This window comes from Homarus americanus, unplaced genomic scaffold (genome assembly GCF_018991925.1).
Source record: "Homarus americanus isolate GMGI-L3 unplaced genomic scaffold, GMGI_Hamer_2.0 scaffold12810, whole genome shotgun sequence".
Lineage (NCBI taxonomy): Eukaryota > Metazoa > Arthropoda > Malacostraca > Decapoda > Nephropidae > Homarus > Homarus americanus.
The window spans coordinates 513,294-534,684 of record NW_024749229.1 but is presented as its reverse complement, the minus strand read 5'-3'; the positions used below and the strand labels follow the sequence as shown (position 1 = coordinate 534,684).

Here is a 21,391-nt window from a genome sequence, read left to right as displayed (position 1 = left end):
GTCATAACTCTGTCAAATACGAACGAAATTGATTGATATCTTCTCTATTCCAGGGTCTTTATGTTATGTTATTTTAGACTAAATTTGGTTAAGATCTGATTGTACGTCGTCAAGTTATCGCAGGGAAACAGAGCGCCACTGACGGACAGCTGGATGAAAGGAGCTGACACGTAGAGATACTTTTACCGAGGTTCTCTATGACAGAATTGATAAGAAGACTCGTTAATCTGTCTTCTGGACCGAATCTTTGTCAACACAAGCAACTTTCAAACACGAACTTTTAGGTTAGGTTAGACAAACTAAGCTAGCAGAGATGGTTTGGTTAGGTGAAGTTAGATTAGGTGAGGTTAGGTTAATTAGGTGATGCAATGTTGGTTAGGTTAGGTTAAGTTAGAATTAATAGTCGCACTCATACACTACACTCAATAGGTACAATAGCCTACTGGTACATAAGACCCCTTTATTAGGTACTGAGTACACACTAGCGAGTCCAAGTCTTGTACTTGACTCACCCACTAACCATTAACCATCACTCAGCCTTAAACTCATGCCACTAATACATCTTCCTCCTGATATTCTTACTCTGGACACGAGTTGGTGGTTGTTGCGTTATATATCGATCAAGATCATTAAAGCGTTCGTGGGTTGATTTTATCGTCTGTATTTGGTGAAGTTGGGAACCCGACCAACCAGTTCATTTTAGCTCTGGTACGACAAATATGGCGGGAAAATTAGCTTCAAAATTGAGTCTTGAGATTCTGTCGTAGTTTGGATAGATCTCTAATCCTCAGTTAAGGGAGAAAAAGCCGTCTTGCGAATCGCTGTGAACCCGGGCTCAATGCTGATGCTCGCCTACAGAAGAAAGACATTAAGATAAGCTGGTCCCCAGAGCCATAATTTGATGATAAACACACTCGCCATTGTCAATACAGGCGCAGTAAATGCTTACTTACTTCCCTGCCTGAGTGCCCTTCCTTCTCCCTCACTCGACACCTCCTCTGTTAGGCTGGTCTTCTCTTTTATATCTTTGATAAATATATTCATCGCTTTCAGCCAATCACAACTTGACCTTTAGGTCTCCACGTGACCCGTTTGTTTACGTTCGTGCGAGGCTGATTTACCCCTCCCCCCCTCCGCATTTTGCCGTGCTTATGGTAATACAATTCTACCCTCACGCGTTTTTAAGCTGATGTTCTCTTCTTTCCTGCGTTTTTTCACTGAAATCATATACGTTCCCGCGGGTCTGGGTAAAATTAATAAGCTTAATGGGTTCCCACAAAATAATAGATTTTTCTGCGTATTTTCACGAGACTGACCCTGCCGGTGGCGCCATTTCAGGCTATCTTAACTAATAAACATGTCTGAGCAAAATCCGTTGTTGGTTTCTATACAAGGACGTGTTAATGAGGATAAAAAGTGGGGTCAATTAGCAATGGGCGGCCGTCCTTCATGAACGGCCAGTGGCAGGGCCAGGCTAGTGTTGCCATGTTGGAATACACTGTGGGCCTCGGTCGCTCGTTAGCCTTGGCATCTACCTCACTGGACATGCCCCAGGCTATACCACCTACCAAGGATGTACAGCAACTGGCAGACGTGTACACCACCTACCAAGGATGTACAGCAACTGGCAGACGTGTACACCACCTGCCAAGGATGAACAGTACCTAGTAGACGTGTACATCACCTGCGAAGGATGTACATTACCTGGCAGACGTGTACACACCACCTACCAAGGATGTACAGTACCTGGCAGACGTGTACACACTCAGCAGGTACTTGGTTGAGGCAGTATACACAGCCGGCATATATATTAATTTAAGTTTGATAGTGACTGATGAGTAGACGCTGGAAATTAAGCATTCGCTTAACATTAACTAAACAGAAAGAAACTTTACACTCTGTTTCATTAGAGAACACTTACCTGAGTACAGATATATGACTAAGAGGGGCGGTTTTGTACCATATATAATTATAGACTTTACTTAACCAAAATGAATTAAGAATTTCTAATACTTCATTTATGGTTACCAACAGATATCTGAACCAGTTACAAAACTTAAAAAAGAAAATGTTCATAAGCGTCGAAATAATGTCTCGATTCAGTTTCACGGAAGATTTATTTCATGAACGTCATTGAACACAAACCACTCAGCTAGTTCAATTGAGTGGCTTGGTTCATTGTTTTGAGCGTCGACTTTCATTGCTTTGATCAAAGTCTCGACTGTCAATTCTGTTTAATCTGATTCCCTCAATACTGTGAAGCGTCGACGTGAATGGTTGTGTGTGTTTGTTTAGTGTACACTCCCCTGCTACTATCACCACGACCATCACCACGAACACGACCATCACCACGAACACGACCATCACCACGAACACGACCATCACCACGAACACGACCATCACCACGATCTGTCCCCGAACACCAAAACGACGCAGATTCCCACCTCCACCTGCAGGAAAGAAATAGGCCAACAACATAACCAAAGAACAAGGTAGTTTTATCACATCACAGCACCATATAAACATCTAGTGTACTATCAGCCCGTCGTAAAAATTATCCTTCTTTTTATTTTTTTACTCTTGTGCTTCAAATTCTTTTTAACATATCTTCGGAACACAAGACAAAGGGATATTTTCTGGACCGACCATGCATACAGACTGTCACAGAGGTACAAATATGGCCATCTTGACCTTTGTGTGGACAGGTAAGGCGATTGTGGATCATCTGTTATGCAGGTGGCTGGCCAAAGTGAAGCGATTACCATTGGACCGGTTCATTTATACGCCTGATCCTGGTCAATGAGCAACTGTACGGGGGAGGGGGGGGTAGGAAGGGGTGGTGGTGCTGGGGTGATGGTGTTGGGGTGATGGTGGTGGTGCTGGGGTGATGGTGGTGGTGTTGGGTGATGGTGGTGGTGTTGGGTGATGGTGGTGGTGTTGGGGGAGTCGGTGGTGGTGTTGGGGGAGAAAGAGTGATGGTGGTGGTTGGAGTGAGAGAGGGTGGGGGAGTTGTTTTTGTTAGGGAGAGGGTGGTGGTGTAGAGGGGAGGGTGGTGGGTGGTGGTGAGGAGGGGAGGGGTGGTGGTGTGGTGTAGGGGTGGTGAGGTAGAGGGGAGGGTGGTGGGGTGGGGAGGTGGTGGGAGTGGGGGAGGGGTGGTGGTGTGGGGGGAGGGTGGTGAGGTAGAGGGAGGGTGGTGGTGTGGGGGGGGAGGGTGGTGGGGTAGGGGGAGGTGGGGTGGGGGAGGGGTGGTGAGGTGGGGGAGGGGTGGTGGGGTAGGGGAAGAACTGCGTCATAGAGTAGAAAGAGTTTGGCCACCTCGGTCTCAAGTTAGGTCTAACGTGATTGATCGAGTCAGGTCACGTGATATCCTGGCGCCATCTTGCATCCTTGCCCAGTAACCATAGAAACATACAGTACCTGGCCTGGGAGACAATTTGCTTTTAAAAGTTTTCATGTCATGTTTTTGTAGCATCCGTCTGTGTTACAACTGTCCGGGAATGGGGAGGATGATGCACTGACTCCCGAGACCCAAAGAGAAGAAGAAAATGGGAAATGAAGAACTCCTGCCCTGTCTATATACACTCATAATAATAATAATAATAATAATAATAATAATAATAATAATAATAATAATAATAATAATAATAATAATAATAATAATAATAAAAATTAACGGTTTATTAAGATAACATGGCAGCCCGAAGGCTGAAAATATACACTGAACAGAGGTGATAGGTTACATGTAGTGGAAGCGGGGAGTGGGTCACTTGATTGACAAAAGCTTTCAATACAAAAATATAAGAAACAAAGAGTCAAGACGTACCTGGCGCTCCTCTGGGAGCAGCCAGGTCAACTGTTAAGTTGGCCCATACCAACTCCACCCCCTGAACCCTCCTCCCCACCGGAATATCAACAAGTTCTCGCCGGAAGTTACAATTTCATTTAGGAAAAGAATGGAACCAGTGTTGAACAGAGGTGAACAGTGGTGAACAGCGCTTAAGTCAGTGAGAACAACTCAACAGTAACAGCCTCACACAGTAAGGTCCCAGGTACCCAGTAATAACTGCCGGTGAGACCCAACAACAACCAGCGATGTGTTAATCCGTCTACGATGGGAAGGACTGGGACCACACCTCACTCATATAACACCGTCTGTGAGGGAATTACTGCATCACGTCAGGTCCCTCATAACACCATCTGTGAGGGAATTACTACATCACGTCAGGTCCCTCATAACACCATGTGTGAGGGAATTCGTACACCACGTGAAGCCCCTCATAACACCATCTGTGAGGGAATTACTACACCACGTGGTCTCTCATAACACCATCTGTGAGGGAATTACTACACCACATCAGGTCCCCCATAATACCATCTGTGAGGGAGCTACTACACCATGTGAGGTCCCTTTTTTTAGGAAAGTCTTCGAGGTAGTAGATAATGACGAAAATTACGATGTTATTTACTTACACTTTAGCAAAGCATTTGACTGAGTACCGCATCAGAGGCTTCTGAGAAAAGTTAAGGCTCATGGTATCGAGGGAAAGTTTTAAATTGGATAAAATCATGGGTCACCGATAGAACACAGTGGGTCAGCGTAGATGGTGTTAAATCTGAGTGGGGTTGTGTAACCAGTGGTGTTCCCCAGGGGTCAGTACTGGGCCCACTCTTGTTCATAATCTACATAAACGATCTAGATACTGGGATCAGCAGTGACATAAGCAAGTTTGCGGATGACACCAAAATAGGGAGGCAGATTAATTCAGGGCAGGATGCAAATGAACTACAGGAGGATTTAAATAAACTGCAGGAGTGGTCAGAAAAATGGCAAATTAAATTCAACACCAGCAAGTGCAGCGTACTGAATATTGGAAGAACAAATACTGTCAATGTATACAGCCCTAACAGCATCAACCTAGAGAAGTCGATTTGTGAAAGAAACTTAGGGGTACTTGTAAGCCAGGACCTACGGCCTAGAAAACATTGAGTTAATGTTCGAAATAAGGCAACCAGAGTATTAGGTTTTATATCTAGAAGTGTAAGTAATAAGAGTGCACAGGTCTTATTGCAACTATATCTTGCGCTAGTCAGGCCGCACCTCGATTATGCGGTTCAGTTCTGGTGCCCTTCTTACAGAATGGATATCAATTCAATGGAGTTGGTGCAGCGAAGAATGACGAAAATGATTCCGGGACTTAGAAACCTTCCATATCAAGATAGGTTAAAGAAACTAAACTTGCATTCCCTAGAAAGACGAAGAGTGCGGGGAGATATGATAGAAATATTTAAGTGGGTGAAACGAATCAATAAAGGGGATATAGATAAAGTTCTTATAATATCCGAGCAGGATAGGACTCGTAGCAACGGATTTAAGTTGGATAAGTTTAGGTTTAGGAGGGAGATAGGAAGGAAATGGTTCACAAATAGGGTGGTGGACGAGTGGAACAAGCTTAGCAACTTTGTAAGAACATAAGAATGGAGGAAACTGCAGCCGGCCTATTGGCCCATACTGGGCAGTCCCGTTTACACCCAACCCCTATTGCTCATATAAGCATCCAACCTATGTTTGAAGCTATTCAGCGTATTCGAGTTAATGATGATATTTAGTAACTTGTTCCATTCATCCACTACTCTGTTTCCAAACCAGTATTTACCTATTTCACGCCTAAATCTAAATTTGTCTAATTTAAAACTATTGTTACGAGTTCGCTCCTGGTTGGATAGTTTGAGTACCTTTGTAATGTCCCCTTTGTTTAGCCCTGACTTCCACTTACACACCTCTATCAGGTCGTCCCTCACTCTACGTCTCTCGAGGGAGTGCAAATTAAGATACTTTAACCTGTCTCTATACTCAAGGTTCCTAATGCCCGGGATTAGTCTTATCATTCTCCTCTGAATTCTTTCCAATGATTCTATATCCATCCTGTAATACAGTGACCAGAACTGAACTGCATAATTCAGGTGTGGTCTCACAAGCTCAAGATACAGTTTTAGGATGACCTCGCTAGTCTTGTAACTAACACTCCTTTGTGTGAACCCAAGTACTTTATTAGCCTTGTTACGAGCAAAAACACATTGTTTACTTGGCTTGAGGTTCCTACTTATCATTACTCCTAAATCTCTCTCGCAGTCGGATTTCTCTATGGCATCGTTGTTCATCTGGTATCTGGTTTCCCTGTTTACATCTCCTATACTGAGTACTTTACATTTGTCCACGTTGAATTTCATCTGCCATTTTTCAGGCCATTCGAAAAATTCGTTTAGATCTTCCTGTAGTTTTGCGGAGTCCTCGTCAGATTTAATAACACGTCCTATTTTAGTGTCATCAGCAAATTTACTTATGCTGCTGTCTATGCCGATATCTATGTCGTTTATGTATATAGTAAATAATAATGGTCCAAGTACTGAGCCTTGGGGAACTCCACTTACTTTGTTTACACGCTCCCACTGCAGTCTCCTCCACCCCCGTGCCCATATGTTCCCCTAGCAGTTTAAAGACTTCGATATCCTTTGAACTGCCCCCTCTAGAGACCCAGCCAGGCTTGCCACCCCATCCCGAGACAGGTGCACCCCATCCCTAGCATAAAGGTCCCTTCTGCCGTCGAAGTTGTCCCAGTTGTCAATGAATGGGACAGATATTGACTTGCAATATCTGTCAAGACGGTCGTTGACACCAACCGCCCTTGACAACCATTCACTGCCAACTCTCCTTCTAGGCAGGACACCGCATATGATAGGGATCCCCCCCTTAGACCTAATACGATCTATAGCTGCCTTGAACTTATCAAGAAGCTCCTCGCTCCTACACCGGCCAATATCATTGCCTCCTGCACTGAGGCAGATAATGGGTTTGTTCCCATTACCAGACAAGATATTGTCCATCCTGTCAATTATATCCCCCACCCCAGCTCCTGGCAAACACACCCTCATCCTATTTTTATTTTTACCACAAAAGGCCCTGTCCATGTACCTTACCTGGAACGCTGGAAAGTTTTAAAAGGAGGATGGATAGATTCATGGATGATAAAGAGTGGTAGTAACTCTCGACAGGAGCAGCCATGCACAGGCCAACCGGCCTATTGCAGACTCCTTATTTTCTTATGTTCTTATGGTGGTGGTGGCGAGTGGACGGTTCGACAGGGTGTGTCTGGTCAGGTCAGGTCAGGTCAACATTGACCGCTAAGCACTAATTGTAGCTTTAACTGTGTATACCTGTACAACTGTACACCAGTGTATACCTGTACAACTGTACACCCATGAGTACCTGTACAACTGGCGCTGGGAAGGACAGTGAGGTAGGGGGAGAGGAACTGAGTTTTTCTAACTTTGCTGTGGACAGCAGCTAGTTTATAGTGCACCCCATACTCACTCTGTTAGTGGTTGCGTAAGAAGGATGACAAAGCAGAGGTCACAGAAGGTGTTTATCAGACACCAGTGTTCAGGATGGTGTGGCGGTGAGTGTTTTATAGTTCACTGTTCGTTAAGTTTTGTACAAAGAAGTTAATTACATAATCGGTGCGAAATGTACAGCTTTAGTATATCGCCTATCTTGCCATCAGAGATCAAGTGCTGTGTCAATGCATACACAGTGTGGTTGGGTCTATCCCTATAAGGTTCTATTTTTTAACAGTCAAGACGTAGTGTTGGAGTGTGTGGCCATATGTCTGGCCACACACTTTAAGTTTAGTTTTGTTCACATCTGCCTGAGGGGCATACTGCCAGAGGTACTTATATCCTAACCTTAGTTTAGTGGTAACAACATCTTGTAATCTAGTGATCTTGTTACTTACTCCATATACGTGTTTCACTTGATACATTTCATCATGATAAACAATGGATTGATTAGTGCCTGTTTGCACTTCTCTACTGGCTTCAAATCCATCAACAAGTTCTTTCCTGATTAAAGTTTTTAGGGTTCTGTTTTAGGGCCCTAGATTGTGTTCATCACTGACTTTGTTGGACGAGAGGCCTATGTTAGAGTGGATCCACAGCAGCTTGATCCTGAGAGACCCTCAACAAGGCAGGCTGAGAGGGGTGGCGGAGATGAGGTCTGTTTGTGTACTACCGCTCACCGTGTGTTTCCATGGTGATAAAGTAAGCCGAGGTTTGTACCATGCATTGTGTGTCTTATATGTACCACCAATGGGTGTCTGGCTGATGGTACAACAGGTGAAGCATTGTACCAAGTAGTAATGGACAGTACTGTACAAATCAAGAATTGTACCAAGTAGTCATTAGTTGTACCACTGACACTTTGTGAAGGTACACTGGACATAACCTAATACCCAACACACAATCTCCCACTGGACAGAACCCCAGCAGGTATCGTCCAATTAGTTGAGTTAGGTTAAGTTAGGTTATAGTTTATTATGTAATATTCCATGTTTGCCTACGTTTGGTTAGGTTATAGTTAAATATATAACCTCCTCCAAATTAGGTTCAGTTGAAGTTGAGTATCCATGATATAATCTATCCCAAATTAGGTTAAATTAGGTTTGGACATGTACAAAATAATCTTAGTTAACATTTCCTAAAGTAGGTTAAATTTAGTCAAGTCATGCACTGTATTCCAAGTTAGGTCAGATAAGGTTAAATTGGGTTGGGTTAAGGTAATCTAACCCATCTTCACTTTGTGGTTTAATTTAGTTAATGATATTGATAATGAAACAATTTATTGAGCTAACAGTCAAAATAATGTGATGTAGTGTTGATTTACTGAAGATAATCCGAGGGAATTTTTGTTTAGGTGATCTATAATAATCTGAAGCTGTTAACATAATCCTAACATAACTGACCACTGTTTAAAATATAATCTGTTATAATCCAGACTCGTTCAAAGTAATGTAATTTAACTCACTCACACACACACACACACACACACACACACACACACACACACACACACACACACACACATTCAGTAAAACCCTATTACTTCTTCCTCAGCTAAACAGGTTACAAGGAGGACCTTCTCTCAAGCCACATATCTCTGTCTCTCTTAAACTGAGAGATTAAGATCATAACACGAGAGAGAGAGAGAGAGAGAGAGAGAGAGAGAGAGAGAATTTCTCCTATCAGACATCAAATCACCATTGTCTTGCCATCAACGCGGCCAACGTGTCGTCCTGTCAAGTGCTTCCTGTAACGTTACCGATGTGTTTGGCTGTCGGGGTGTAAATATTATGACACGGAGAGAGATATATACTGTACGGAGGGAGGGAGGGGTCTCTTGCTCCCCCAGCGACTGGCAACACTGGCCGATTATGTCATGCCTCTAGCCAGTCACCCCCAACCATAAAATCCGGGAAATATATCTCTTAAATACTATATAAACCGTCTAAAAAAACAAACATAATTTAATCCCCTCAATCCATTGTTAAATTTATGTTTACATTAGACAGGAATAAGACGGTTGATATATATAAACAGGCGACACAAGCCTGTAAGGCCAGACCCCCTCACCGCCCCACCAGCCTTTAAAGGTTCTCTCACAGATGGAGGTGATACTGCAACCGACATCTGCTACTCCGTGACCTCGTCCACTTAACGCCACAACAACACACACCGGGAACACACTAGTGATATCCTGTGACCACCTGAGATAACATGAGCCTGACGGAGGGAGAAAATGGGCAAGAAATGGGTTAAACAACTCCGAGGAAAATAAAGAAGCGGAGTGATACATTGTGGCAACAGTAGCACAATACCCGGGTGACAAATCCCAGAGCATCATAAGATTTCGGAACTTACGAGACTGATTTTTTCATTCGCCTCGGTCTATCTCTCGGTCAGTTATCTCTAGACTGCCTCTTTTCGCTGAGAACTTTGAGTTTAGTAACAGTCTCCAGGTGTCAGAGTACTCGATGGTCTCAAAAAGAACAAACTTATTTCCACCTGTTACGAGTCACTGTGTACGGAGGAGCCCCGCTGTCTGAAGACCTGCTAGCCAACTTCCCTCAACTAACGGAACGGGACCTTAAACACATTCTACACCAATATACACATCTTTCAACCAATTCGAACAACGCTAACAAAAACAAAAGATAACATGAGCTCAACAAGAAAAGAAAAACAAATGAAAATACATCTACAAAAACGTGAGATGGTGTGGCCGAAGTGGCAGTCGGAGTCAGAACAGATGCGCGCGAGCTTTCTGGTGCGATACTGGAGTACCTTAAATGGTGTCTAACCGCTCCAGGCACTGTTTACAGGTGACGTCACTCCTATGTTCGCCACAACCAGGCCTCCCGGAGTGTTCTCGGTGATTACACTTTATTTATGCCTCTGATTATGTAACATTAGGCCCCGTGTGTGTGTGTGTGTGTGTGTGTGTGTGTGTGTGTGTGTGTGTGTGTGTTCGTGCGTGTGTTGTGTGTGTGTGTGTGTGTGTGTGTTTTAGGACAATGCAGAACAATCATGACTATAAGAGATAAGGCTAATTTACAGCGAAGAGTAGGATGTTATTACAATAGATTGATAGATAGATATATATAGATAGACTGACTGCATGGTGGGCGGCTTCTGGTGTGTGTGTATATATATATATATATATATATATATATATATATATATATATATATATATATATATATATATATACCCTTAACTGGTGATATATATATATATACCCTTAACTGGTGATACCAAGAGTCTTGTTTAATGACGCACTTAAGTTACGACATAATATGTTTCTCAGTAACTCGTAAACATAAATCGACAGACCTTAACACCGACTGACTCACTAGGGTTACGACACTGACGGGTATTGTGTAATGTTTGTTAGACACGGTAGGATGCCCCCCATACACACACCATCTGCACCATCCTCGACACCGGCTCCTACTACCACCCGAGATCCCTCGTCCGAGAGTTGCTGTTCGACACCACAACCGCATCCAGCCCATACGAGCACAAACTGATCGCTATAAGAACAGCCCAGTCCCAACCATTGTAAAAATTATCAATAACTTGTAATCAACCAGTGTATTCACTCCCAATCAATCTTACTTTTGCACTGTCACTATGTTGAAATGCCCTATAGTTTGAGCTTCTCCCCACCTAGTTGTTATACATCATATTTGTATCACTTATGTTACGTGTATATTATTTGTAAATCAAGAGACCCATTCCCCAATTATGTAACTGTATATTTTCAACATTCCGGCTGCCTGGCTCTTTCAATAAACCGTTAATTATTATTATTATTAACACACGTGAAATGTAAGTATTGTGTAGGAGGAGGAAGAAATATAAGAAGAGGAAGAGAATTAGAAGGAGCAAAAGTAGTGTAGAGGAGACACAAGATAAATAAGGGGGGAGAAGAAGAGAGGTAAGATGAAGAAAGTATATAGCGGGATAAGAAAGTATCAGATGAAAAGTAGCAGATAACTGGAAAGTAACTGACTGACGGAAAGTATCTGGAATAAGGAAAGTAGCTCGGAGAAGGAAAATACCTGGGGAAACGCAAGTAATGTGTGAATGCAGAGAGTAACAGAAAGTAGGATAGAAAGTGATAAAATGAAAGTAGCAGACAAGGAAAGTAGTACACAGCATCAATAAAAAATTAATAAGTTGGAAAGTGACATAAGGAAACCAACAGACAAGGAAAATAAGAGTGTCAAATGGAAAAAGAAGTAGGAAAGTAGGTTATACAAGGGAAGTTATTGAGACCAGGAAAGTAGTACCTCAATGAAAAATAAGTAAGAAAGTAGGTGACATACGGGAAAGTGACATAAATAAGAAAAAGTGATATGTCAATGAAAAAAAAAGTAGCAAGAAAGGGAAAGACGAAGACGTGAGCGACAGGAGGAGGAAAGTGACTGTAGTTAGAATGGATATTTAATTACAGGTAGACTGAATGGCTGGCTGACTGACTGACCAAAGTTTACCTGGGCGGCAGTGCCTATTCTTCCCTTTTACGCCAATATTGTGACCTAGTTTATACATCTGGGGAAGAGGGGGGGGGAGGGCGAGGAAGGAATGGGAGGGATGGAAAGAGGGGGTTGGGATGGAAGGAGGAGAGAGAGAGGAAAGAAGGAGATAGAGGGAGGATGGAGGAGAGAGGGGGAAGGAGGAGAGAGGGGGAGGAAGGAGGGGGAGGGAGGGAGGAGAGAGGTAGGGAAGGAGGAGAGAGGGGGAGGAAGGAGAGGAGGCAGGGAGGGAGAGGCAAGGCGTCATTCTACTACTATTACTATCTAGGGAACTCCAACATAGTGATTTGACCTAGTCTGACCTGGCTTAACCCTTGGTGACGTAACATGATTTATACCTAACCTAACCTGACCTGACCTGACCACTGGTGTATGGGGTAGTTCCCATATACCTGGTGGCCCATTAAGAACGTTTATAGATAAGAAGGTACATCCAGCCCAGGTGCACCCTACAACATTAGCAGAGCCTTTTGAGAACATAAGAACATAAGAAAATAAGGAGTCTGCAATAGGCCCTGTGCATGGCAGCTCCTGTCGAGAGTTACTACCACTCTCTATCATCCATGAATCTATCCAACCTCCCTTTGAAACTTTCCAGCGTTCCAACATTTACAGTTTCTCTTTCAACATTTGCAGTGTCTACTACTTGTACAGTGCCTCCTGCAATATTTATAGTGTCTCCAACATGTTCAGTGCCTCTCCAACTGGTTTAGTGCCTCTCCAACAAATTCAGTGCCTCCTCCAATATATTCAGTGCCTCCTCCATCATGTTCAGTGCCTCCTCCAACATGTTCAGTGCCTCCTCCAACATGTTCAGTGCCTCCTCCAACATGTTCAGTGCATCTCCAACATGTTCAGCTCTTCCCCATACAGTACTCTTACTCTCTGACACACACCTACCCAGACAGACACAGATACAGACACTCATAGCCATCCATACAGAGAGGAAAACCCAAATAAATTAAATAAAACACACACACACACACACACACACACACACACACACACACACACACACACACACACAACACTACATCCTCACCCCTCCTCCTTCAGCTCTTAAGTGGCTCTGCTTGCAAAACTCGACTCTTTATTTATATGTTGTCGCGTTATCCCCCTTCCCCCCCTAAGACAGTTACCACCTACCATTTTTTTTTCAACACTCCTCCCTTACCGACACCCCCCCCCTTAGTGGTGCCAGTTATCATTTAGTGGGAGTTTTTTAATGGTAATGCCAGCGTCACTTGAGACAATAGAGGGCAAATGTCACGTATTATTACTTCAGAGGAATTTTGTATAATAAGGCGATTGTGAATGACGGAGTGTGCAATTTTTGTATTATGTAAAGTCAACAGCTAGTGGATAGATATTGCACGCAAGAATGTTTGAATGTATGAGTGTATGAGTGAGGCTTAATGTTATATAAGCAACTGTTAGATATTATATTACATGCAAGAATGTATGAATGTCTGAATGCATGAGTGTATGAATGAGCTACAATCTGTGATCATATGAAATAAATAGATACAAAGGAAGTAAAGAAAAGAACTTAAGCAAATAATAAATAAATGAAATATTACTTTCATACATAAAAAACGGGAAGACATCTTAAGTTAACGACATAGAAAACGGAGCACTTCCATTACGAAAAATGAGAAAACATCTGAGGTGAACGATAAAGAAAATGGAGGATCGCTCTTACAGGGAGAATTATAAAACAAGAACAAGTGATATATAATAACAAGATAGAACGTCGTTAAAATGAAATATAGATTAAACAAAAAACAAAAACAATAACACAGACAACACTACAGAAAACGGAGAGAATTACCAGAAAAGGAAATACAGAAAACGGAGTACTCACAATACTAAGAGGGGGAGACTTCTCAAAGGTGACCATAACAGGTTGGTGACCAGACTCTTGACAGTTGGCAGTGTAAGCTCAAGCTGAAAGAGAAGTAAATATTCCTCACGTTTAAAACCTCCATCAGTTGTGTCAGTATGGGAGGTAGTGGCTAACTATACACGGTAAACACGGTAGCAAAAAAGCACATTGTTTGTATTAAAAACCGGGAAGAAGTTTAGAATAAGGAAAATAAGCCTAATATTCAATAATAATAATAATAATAATAATAATAATAACACATCTTTTCACTAACAACCCAAAATAACACTTAATAACTGAAGGAAAAATAACATGATAAAATAACAAATATAAAAAAACAGATCTTAACCCCTTGAGTACGATAACATAAACCTTGAGTACGATAACATAAACCTTGAGTACGATAAGTTAACCCTTTGAGAACTATAACTTAACCCTTTGAGTGCGATAATTTCACCCTTTGAGAAAGAAAACTTAACCCCATGAGTACGATGATATAATTTCTTGAATATGGCGTTAGCATCGTTCTCAAGTGATTACAAAAAATTACTCAAGAACTTAATTATTGTACTCAGCATGATGACGTCGTACTCAAGAGGTTAATTAAATGTCATATGACCACTCTAATGACACGGTGACATAATTTCGTGTTGGTAATAAATAACACACCTGTTGGTAGTGATTGTTCGGTAGGGAGTGGGACAGGTGTGGTTCACAGGTGTGGTCCAGAGTGACAGGTGTGACGCTGCTGAAGTCACAGGTGTAAATATGGTGGACAGGACCATCTTATGTTATGTTTGATGGATGGGTGGGTGGATAGGTGGGTGGGTGGGTGGATTGGTGGGATAAGGGTGGTGTGGATGAGTGGGGTGAGATGGGGTGGGGTGATAGGTTGGTTGGGTGGGTGGGTGGGTAGGTAGGTGGATAAACAGACTATGAAATTTAGACACAGACACACACACACACACTCTTCTCCAGCTCTCGTAAAACCTTTGTACTGTCACCCTGGGCATGATATATTGACCACTAGCTAGAGTTACCGTCCCTGGCCGTGTTTGTACAGTGACGCCTATGTCTATCTGCTCGCTTTTTTCGTCCTGGTAATAAAGATGATGATACGAAAATGTGCACAGAGAGGAAGGAACATTATTCATATTGTCTGTCTGTCTCTATTTGGTACCTCTCCCTCTCTCCTTCCCTCCTTATTTTTCTTGACTCTCTCTCTCTCTCTTGTACTATAGTGCTCGCTCGCTCTCTCTCTCTTTCGCACTACTCTTTCTCCATCTGGTGGTTTTCATTTTTATTCTGCGGTATAACGAGTGAGAACAGTTATTATTATTATTATTATTATTATTATTATTATTATTATTATTAAAACGTAATTTAATACCCAACATTAGTAAAAATATATAAATCCTTAGGTTAAGTATTATATTAATTATCATCTTTTTCACGTTTCTTCAACTTTGTCAATACTGGTGACGACCAGGTCTGAGTAGCGGGAATAATATAATGTATTTCACCGTTACTTATAAAGGAGCACTTAATATTTTATGCCTTACAAAATTATTAATATGGGATAAATAGTAGAAATATATTAAAATGATATATTAAGTTATTTTGCTTCGTTTTGGAGTGATTCTGTTAGGAAGAGATAAACTGCCAGCCAAAAGTTGCCTCGACGAAAAAACACTGTGAAATTTTGCATTGTATCCCCTCAAACGATTTCCTCATGCATAGTCAAGCGTTAGCCCTTATCACGTCACCTGCGATAAAAGAATAAAAAGGTGGATATTTACATAACAGAGCCAAGTATGGCGCTCTTCCACAAGGCGAGCATCTCACAGGATTTGGCACAACAATATCATTTCGTACTAAAATTTAATACTTTGCAGCTTGGGGCGGACCTGCCTTCACTGGTTTGTTTACACTGCATCAGTTGCCACTTACCATTTAAAAACAAAATTTATTTGATTCTCCTTTTACTAGACATAGCGACTATAAGGAGTGAAAAGCTTCAGTTACACATATCAATAACATTCAAATGTTTTATATTCTGGACGAAAATATGAAAAGATGAGCGATGACAAAAAAGGTGGATAAAAAACAATAAATAAGCGGTGAGTGGCAGCGACGTCCCCAGCTGGGCGTTGCCTGCTCGACTGGTGATCATTTGGCGAGAAGACTGACCCAGCTCACCAGACTGGTCATGATAGTCGTTAACTGTACCTTATTTTAGCAGAGAAAGTCTTCACCTACCATTTTCTCCTGCTATTGATCATCTCTTAATAAAACATCAGTTGGATCTGCTTTCGAGAACAATATATTAAGTCTCCACCATAAGTTTAATGATCGTTTTTAATAATTTATATTGGAGTAGCACTACAAACCTCCCCCCCCCCCCAAAAAAAAATACTTAATTAAATCCACTGTAATCATTAACATATAACTCGTATCTAATATGTCATCAAGTTGTAAATAACTTTAAATTAAAGGATAATTCTATCTAATCATAAGGCCACCTTCCAATAAACCTAACAACGTGTTTTAGAAGATAGTTTCTCGGTCCTACAGCGAAACTCTTTAAACATCTTTACACTGTCTTTAATTATATCAGTTTCCTTACATAGTGTCTGTAAAAAGTCTTCAACTCGGCTTCTAAATAGTATCCAATAATTATTCTGCCTCATTTACAGCTGATTACTATTACTTCTTGACGTAGATGGACTGTGTTCATGTGCTATATTTCTCGCTTTACAGAACTTTGATCGAACTTCATTAATTTTAATAGAACGTTTCTGAGCTTTATTGAGCCTTGTCGCCATACACAGGTTTAACCTAACTACCGTCACACGATTTACTCATCTGAAGGAAACGTCCAGGAGACAAGGGCGTTGAATCTAATAGAACGTCTAGAATATTTTATTAATCCTAAGTACTGTATAAACTCTGTTCCAATACAGTACTTAACTTATCTTAAAAAAAGAACGTTTAATGTAATTATTCAGAGACGTTCTTAATAACAAACAAAAACAGCTGATTCATAACAACAACAAACAACTTAACACTTCACTAACATATACCGTAAGCCTTTATTGTCTGGAGAGAACACCTGACTACATGTGATGATGTGTGTGTGTGTCAAGAGGTACACTCGCAACAACAAGTATCGGTGCATACTGTAGTGAGAACAATTTGAGACCAGTGACGATAGGTAATGGGAAAGGCGAGTTGTTCCAGCCGTATGTTGGCAGCCCTGATTGTCAGCCATATGGCAACACCTAGTGGAGGGGGGGGGTTATGAGGATACACTTACCAACCTTCCCGACATATCACAGTGTATACGTATCGTTTCGGAACTCGTCGATCTCACCCTGCACCGATACTTATTGGTGCGAGAGTGTACGTGTATAGTAGAAGTGATAAATCGCATTGACTGTATGTGGTGACTCTTTATTCACTGATGTTTTTGTTATTTTTGTTTTTGTTGTTTTTTCCTTATACTTTGTTAATGTTTTCTGTATTTTTTTGTAATTGTTGTGCTTTCTCATTTGTTGGTAATTTTTTATTTATTTTTTAGTTGTTGCCTCTTGTTTTGTTTTTTTAGTTGTGTGTGAATATTTGTATTGATGTGTATAATCATTTTAGATACGTAAAATTACTTGAATTAGCATAATCAGTTATATGCATGTGTATGACCGCTTATATTGTATGGTCGCTTGTATTAATGTTTATGAACATCTGTGTATTATATCACCAAAGCTGTTACCAACAAACAAACGTAAAATAAACTAAGCAATGTATGTCACTAGCTAAACTAAGGAGATTACCAAACATTGTACTACTACTACTACTACTACTACTACTACTACTACTACTACTACTTTTTATCATGTGGCCTCCAGCTTCCCCCAAAAGCCACACCCTCGCCGCCACTTTATTACCTTAAAATTAAATATCCTAATACATAAGTCGTTACCCAAGCTGTGTTGAGTTAGTTAAGCCGCAGATCTATGCTACAACTACTACTAACAACAACAACAATAATAATAATAATAATAATAATAATAATAATAATAATAATAATAATAATAATAATAATAATAATAATATATTCACCTTAAATTGTATTATATTTTATGGTATAATATGTGAAGTAACGTGACGCCATCGTTGACTCCTCAGTTCAAGGTCAATAAACAAAGCAAAGCTCCTCCGCTGCACCAAAATAAATAAACACATGTACAAGAATAAGATAAATTAGATAAACAAATTATATAACTGTGTGTAAAATAAAACCACTTAGAAGGATTTAGGCGTTTGCTCTATATACTGGATACTCGTGTAATGTTGATGTAGTGAACACAAGGTAGGTTGTGGTACAGGGGAGGAGTTTCAGGCCTACATACAATTCAGATTATCGAACCAGTGACCGTGGTGTTGGAAGGCGACCATCCTATCACTGAGCCACGAGATTAATGATACCAATAACTAATGTAATCAATATGAGGTTTTTTCTTCCATCTGTTAGTGATAAAATCTAAGCCTTTTGTTTTTTTTCGGTACGAGTTTCTGACCAGCCGCCCACAGCCCCTCACCAGCCGCCCACAGCCGCTCACAGCCCCTCCTAGCCGTCCACAGCCCCTCACCAGCAGCCCACAGCCCCCACCAGCCACCCAGCCGTCCAGCCCCTCGCCAGCGTCCACAGCCCTTCACCAGCCGCCCAGCCCTTCACCAGCCGTCCACAGCCCTTCACCAGCCGCCCACAGCCCTCACCAGCCGTCCACAGCCCTTCACCAGTCGCCCACAGTTCTCACCAGCCGTCCACACACCAGCCGCCCACAGCCCTCACCTGCCGCCCACAGCCCTCACCAGCCGTCCACAGCCCTTCACCAGCCGCCCACAGTTCATCACCAGCCCACAGCCCTTCACCAGCCGCCCACAGCCCTTCTACAGCCGCCGAAAGCCCCTCACCAGCCGTCCACAGCCCTTCACCAGCCGCCCACAGTTCCTCACTAGTCGTCCACAGCCCTTCACCAGCCCCTCACCAGCCGTCCACAGGCCCCTCACTAGCCGCCCACAGCCCCCCCTCGCTAGTCACCCACAACCTCCTCACCAGCAGTCCACAGCCCCGCACCAGCCGCCCACAGTCACTCGCCAACCGCCCACAGCCCCTCACCAGCCACCCAAAGTCCCTAACCAGTCCTTTACCAACCGCCCACCTGTCTTTCACCAGCCGCCCACCTGTCCCTCATCCGCCCACCTGTCCCTCACCAACCGTCACCAGCCAACGAAAGACAAAGCTAAGGTGTAACAAATTATGGAGGGTCACTGAGGCCAATTGTGGACTCTGTTGGCACCAAGGATAATTCATATCTGCGGTACTACCTTTCACCACAACCACTCCCCTCCACCACCACCACCTACACCACCATTACTCTCCACCATCACCCTCCACCATCACCACCACTACCCTCCATCATCACCACCACCACCTACATCACCATTCCTCTCCACCATCACCCTCCACCATCACCACCACTACCCTCCATCATCACCACCACCACCTACATCACCATTACTCTCCACCACCACCTTTCACCGCAAACCTTTAATCCGTAAGTTATGGGGTCACTCTCCCTAATGGATGTGTAGAGTGGGCGTGGGCGTGCGTAAAGATGAACATAGGCGTGATGGGCGTGTGTATGTTTAGCTAGGGTGTAATGGATTTGTGTATGGAGAGTCTAGGCGTGAGTATATTAGGCGTGGGGATGGTGGGCGTGGGGATGAGCGTGGGAATAGTAGGCGTGGGGATAGTAGACATGAGGATGGTGGGCGTGGGAATGGTGGACGTGGGGATGGTAGACGTGAGGATGATGGGCGTGGGGATGGTGGACGTGGGGATGGTGGTAAGGGTGGTGGGGCGGGGTGGTGGGCGGCGGTGGTGGGGCGGGGTGGTGGGCGGGGGTGGTGGGCGGGGGGATGGTGGGCGTTTGAATGGTGGGCGTGTGGATGGTGGGCGTGTGGATGGTGGGCGTGTGGATGGTGGGCGTGTGGATGGTGGGCGTGGAGATGGTGGGCGTGGGAATGGTGGGCGTGGGGATGGTGGGCGTGAGGATGGTGGGCAGTATTATTATTGATGATCACAAATTTTAAGAACATTATGTTTTACTAAAAATATAAACAATATGAACAACGGTAAGACAAATCCAACAAAACCGGTAAATCTAAAGCCAGAGACCGGCGCCGGACCTCGGACCATAGGTTAGGGAGTCCCTGATCCAAGCCACCAGGATACTTAAACCAGCAAACGCATGTTAACACTCACCGGAAAGGCTCAACTTCCGGTAGTGTGCGGATTATACGAGAAATGATACCCAAGCAGGCAGGCAGGACATGACTAATTCGACGGATGTGAGTAAAGTTGCAATTATAAGCTGTATGATAGGATTCCTCCGATCATTATGTGGAGCAAAGCTTAATGAGAGATATACAACTAGACTGGTAAGATTCCCACATTATTATCTGTTTCAGTTTACAAATATCTTGATATAAACGACATGAGTTCGTAATGTTTTCTTTTTATTTCGTTTCAGTTGTCGAATATTATTTTCTTCTATTATCAGTTGAAGAACACGTGAACACTACCGACCGTCAGAGTCTTATCGCACAGCTGTCCAAGATAAACTCAACCAATGCTGCCGGATTTCCATCGTAAGTTTAATTCGAAAATAAACAAAGATGATAAAGATGGTCGGGTGTCGCTGGCTGCGTCAGGAGTCTCACACCTTCTACACTAAACTGCCTCATAGAGTTTCATGTAAACCGCGTAAATTCTTGTATTAAAACGGCAACACCTGCGGGAGACCTGCTCATCAACACGTGAGGACAATGTTGCTGTTGTAGTGAAGAATAAACATTCACGTCAACTTTACGAAAATCTGTGAGGCAATATGTATACGTTTTATTGGTCAAAGGGAAGATAAAGGGGTTTCCTGATTGGCCTGATTTAATAGTACATATATCCTCATTGATCAGAATAAAGAGACGCTTGCTTCTGATTGGCCAAAGAATATAGCTCCACCATGATTGGACGGAAACATTAAAAACCTGTCCTCGTCGGCGAAAATTATAAGTTGATTCTTTTCTGATTGGCTAAAAAATAAATAGCCAAAACCTGCTTGGCCAGAGCAAAAACCTACCTTCATTCTCACTGGAAAGAGTAAAGAGAAGCGTTCTTCTGATTGGCCAGAGAATAGATAGTTCCAAAATGATCGCCCAGAACGAATATGCTACACCAATCCCCATTGGCGAAAATAAACACAAGCCTTCTGATTGGCCAGAATAGAGACACACGCCTTCTGATTGGCCAGGATTGAGACACACGCCTTCTGATTGATCAGGATTAAGAAAGACACGTCTTCTGATTGGCCAGAATAAAGATGCACGCGCCTTCTGAGTGCACAGAATAAACACACGCCTTCTAATTGGCCATAAATAGATAAGAGGGGCACGCACTCTGATTGGCTGTAGTGAAGAGAGATGACCTTTGGGTCGTGTTAGCCATAATGGTCTT

General features: G+C 42.7%; 1 protein-coding gene across 1 annotated transcript; it reads left to right on the top strand.

Annotated features, from left to right (window-relative positions):
- The first annotated feature begins 1,449 nt into the window (after nucleotides 1-1,449).
- On the top strand, nucleotides 1,450-19,129 carry LOC121853318 (extensin-like). The gene is made up of 2 exons (XM_042347370.1): nucleotides 1,450-1,615; nucleotides 18,396-19,129. The coding sequence occupies exons 1-2, from the start codon at nucleotides 1,450-1,452 to the stop codon at nucleotides 19,127-19,129; spliced, it is 900 nt and encodes a 299-aa protein (XP_042203304.1).
- The last annotated feature ends 2,262 nt before the right edge of the window (nucleotides 19,130-21,391 follow it).

Excerpts from the sequence above, each read along its gene's own strand:
- LOC121853318 (XM_042347370.1), top strand. The coding sequence starts at position 1,450 with ATGAACGGCCAGTGGCAGGGCCAGGCTAGTGTTGCCATGTTGGAATAC. Across the intron at positions 1,616-18,395 it reads GTACACCACCTACCAAGGAT|CCGCCCACAGCCCCTCACCA; the intron begins GTACAGCAACTG and ends GTTTCTGACCAG.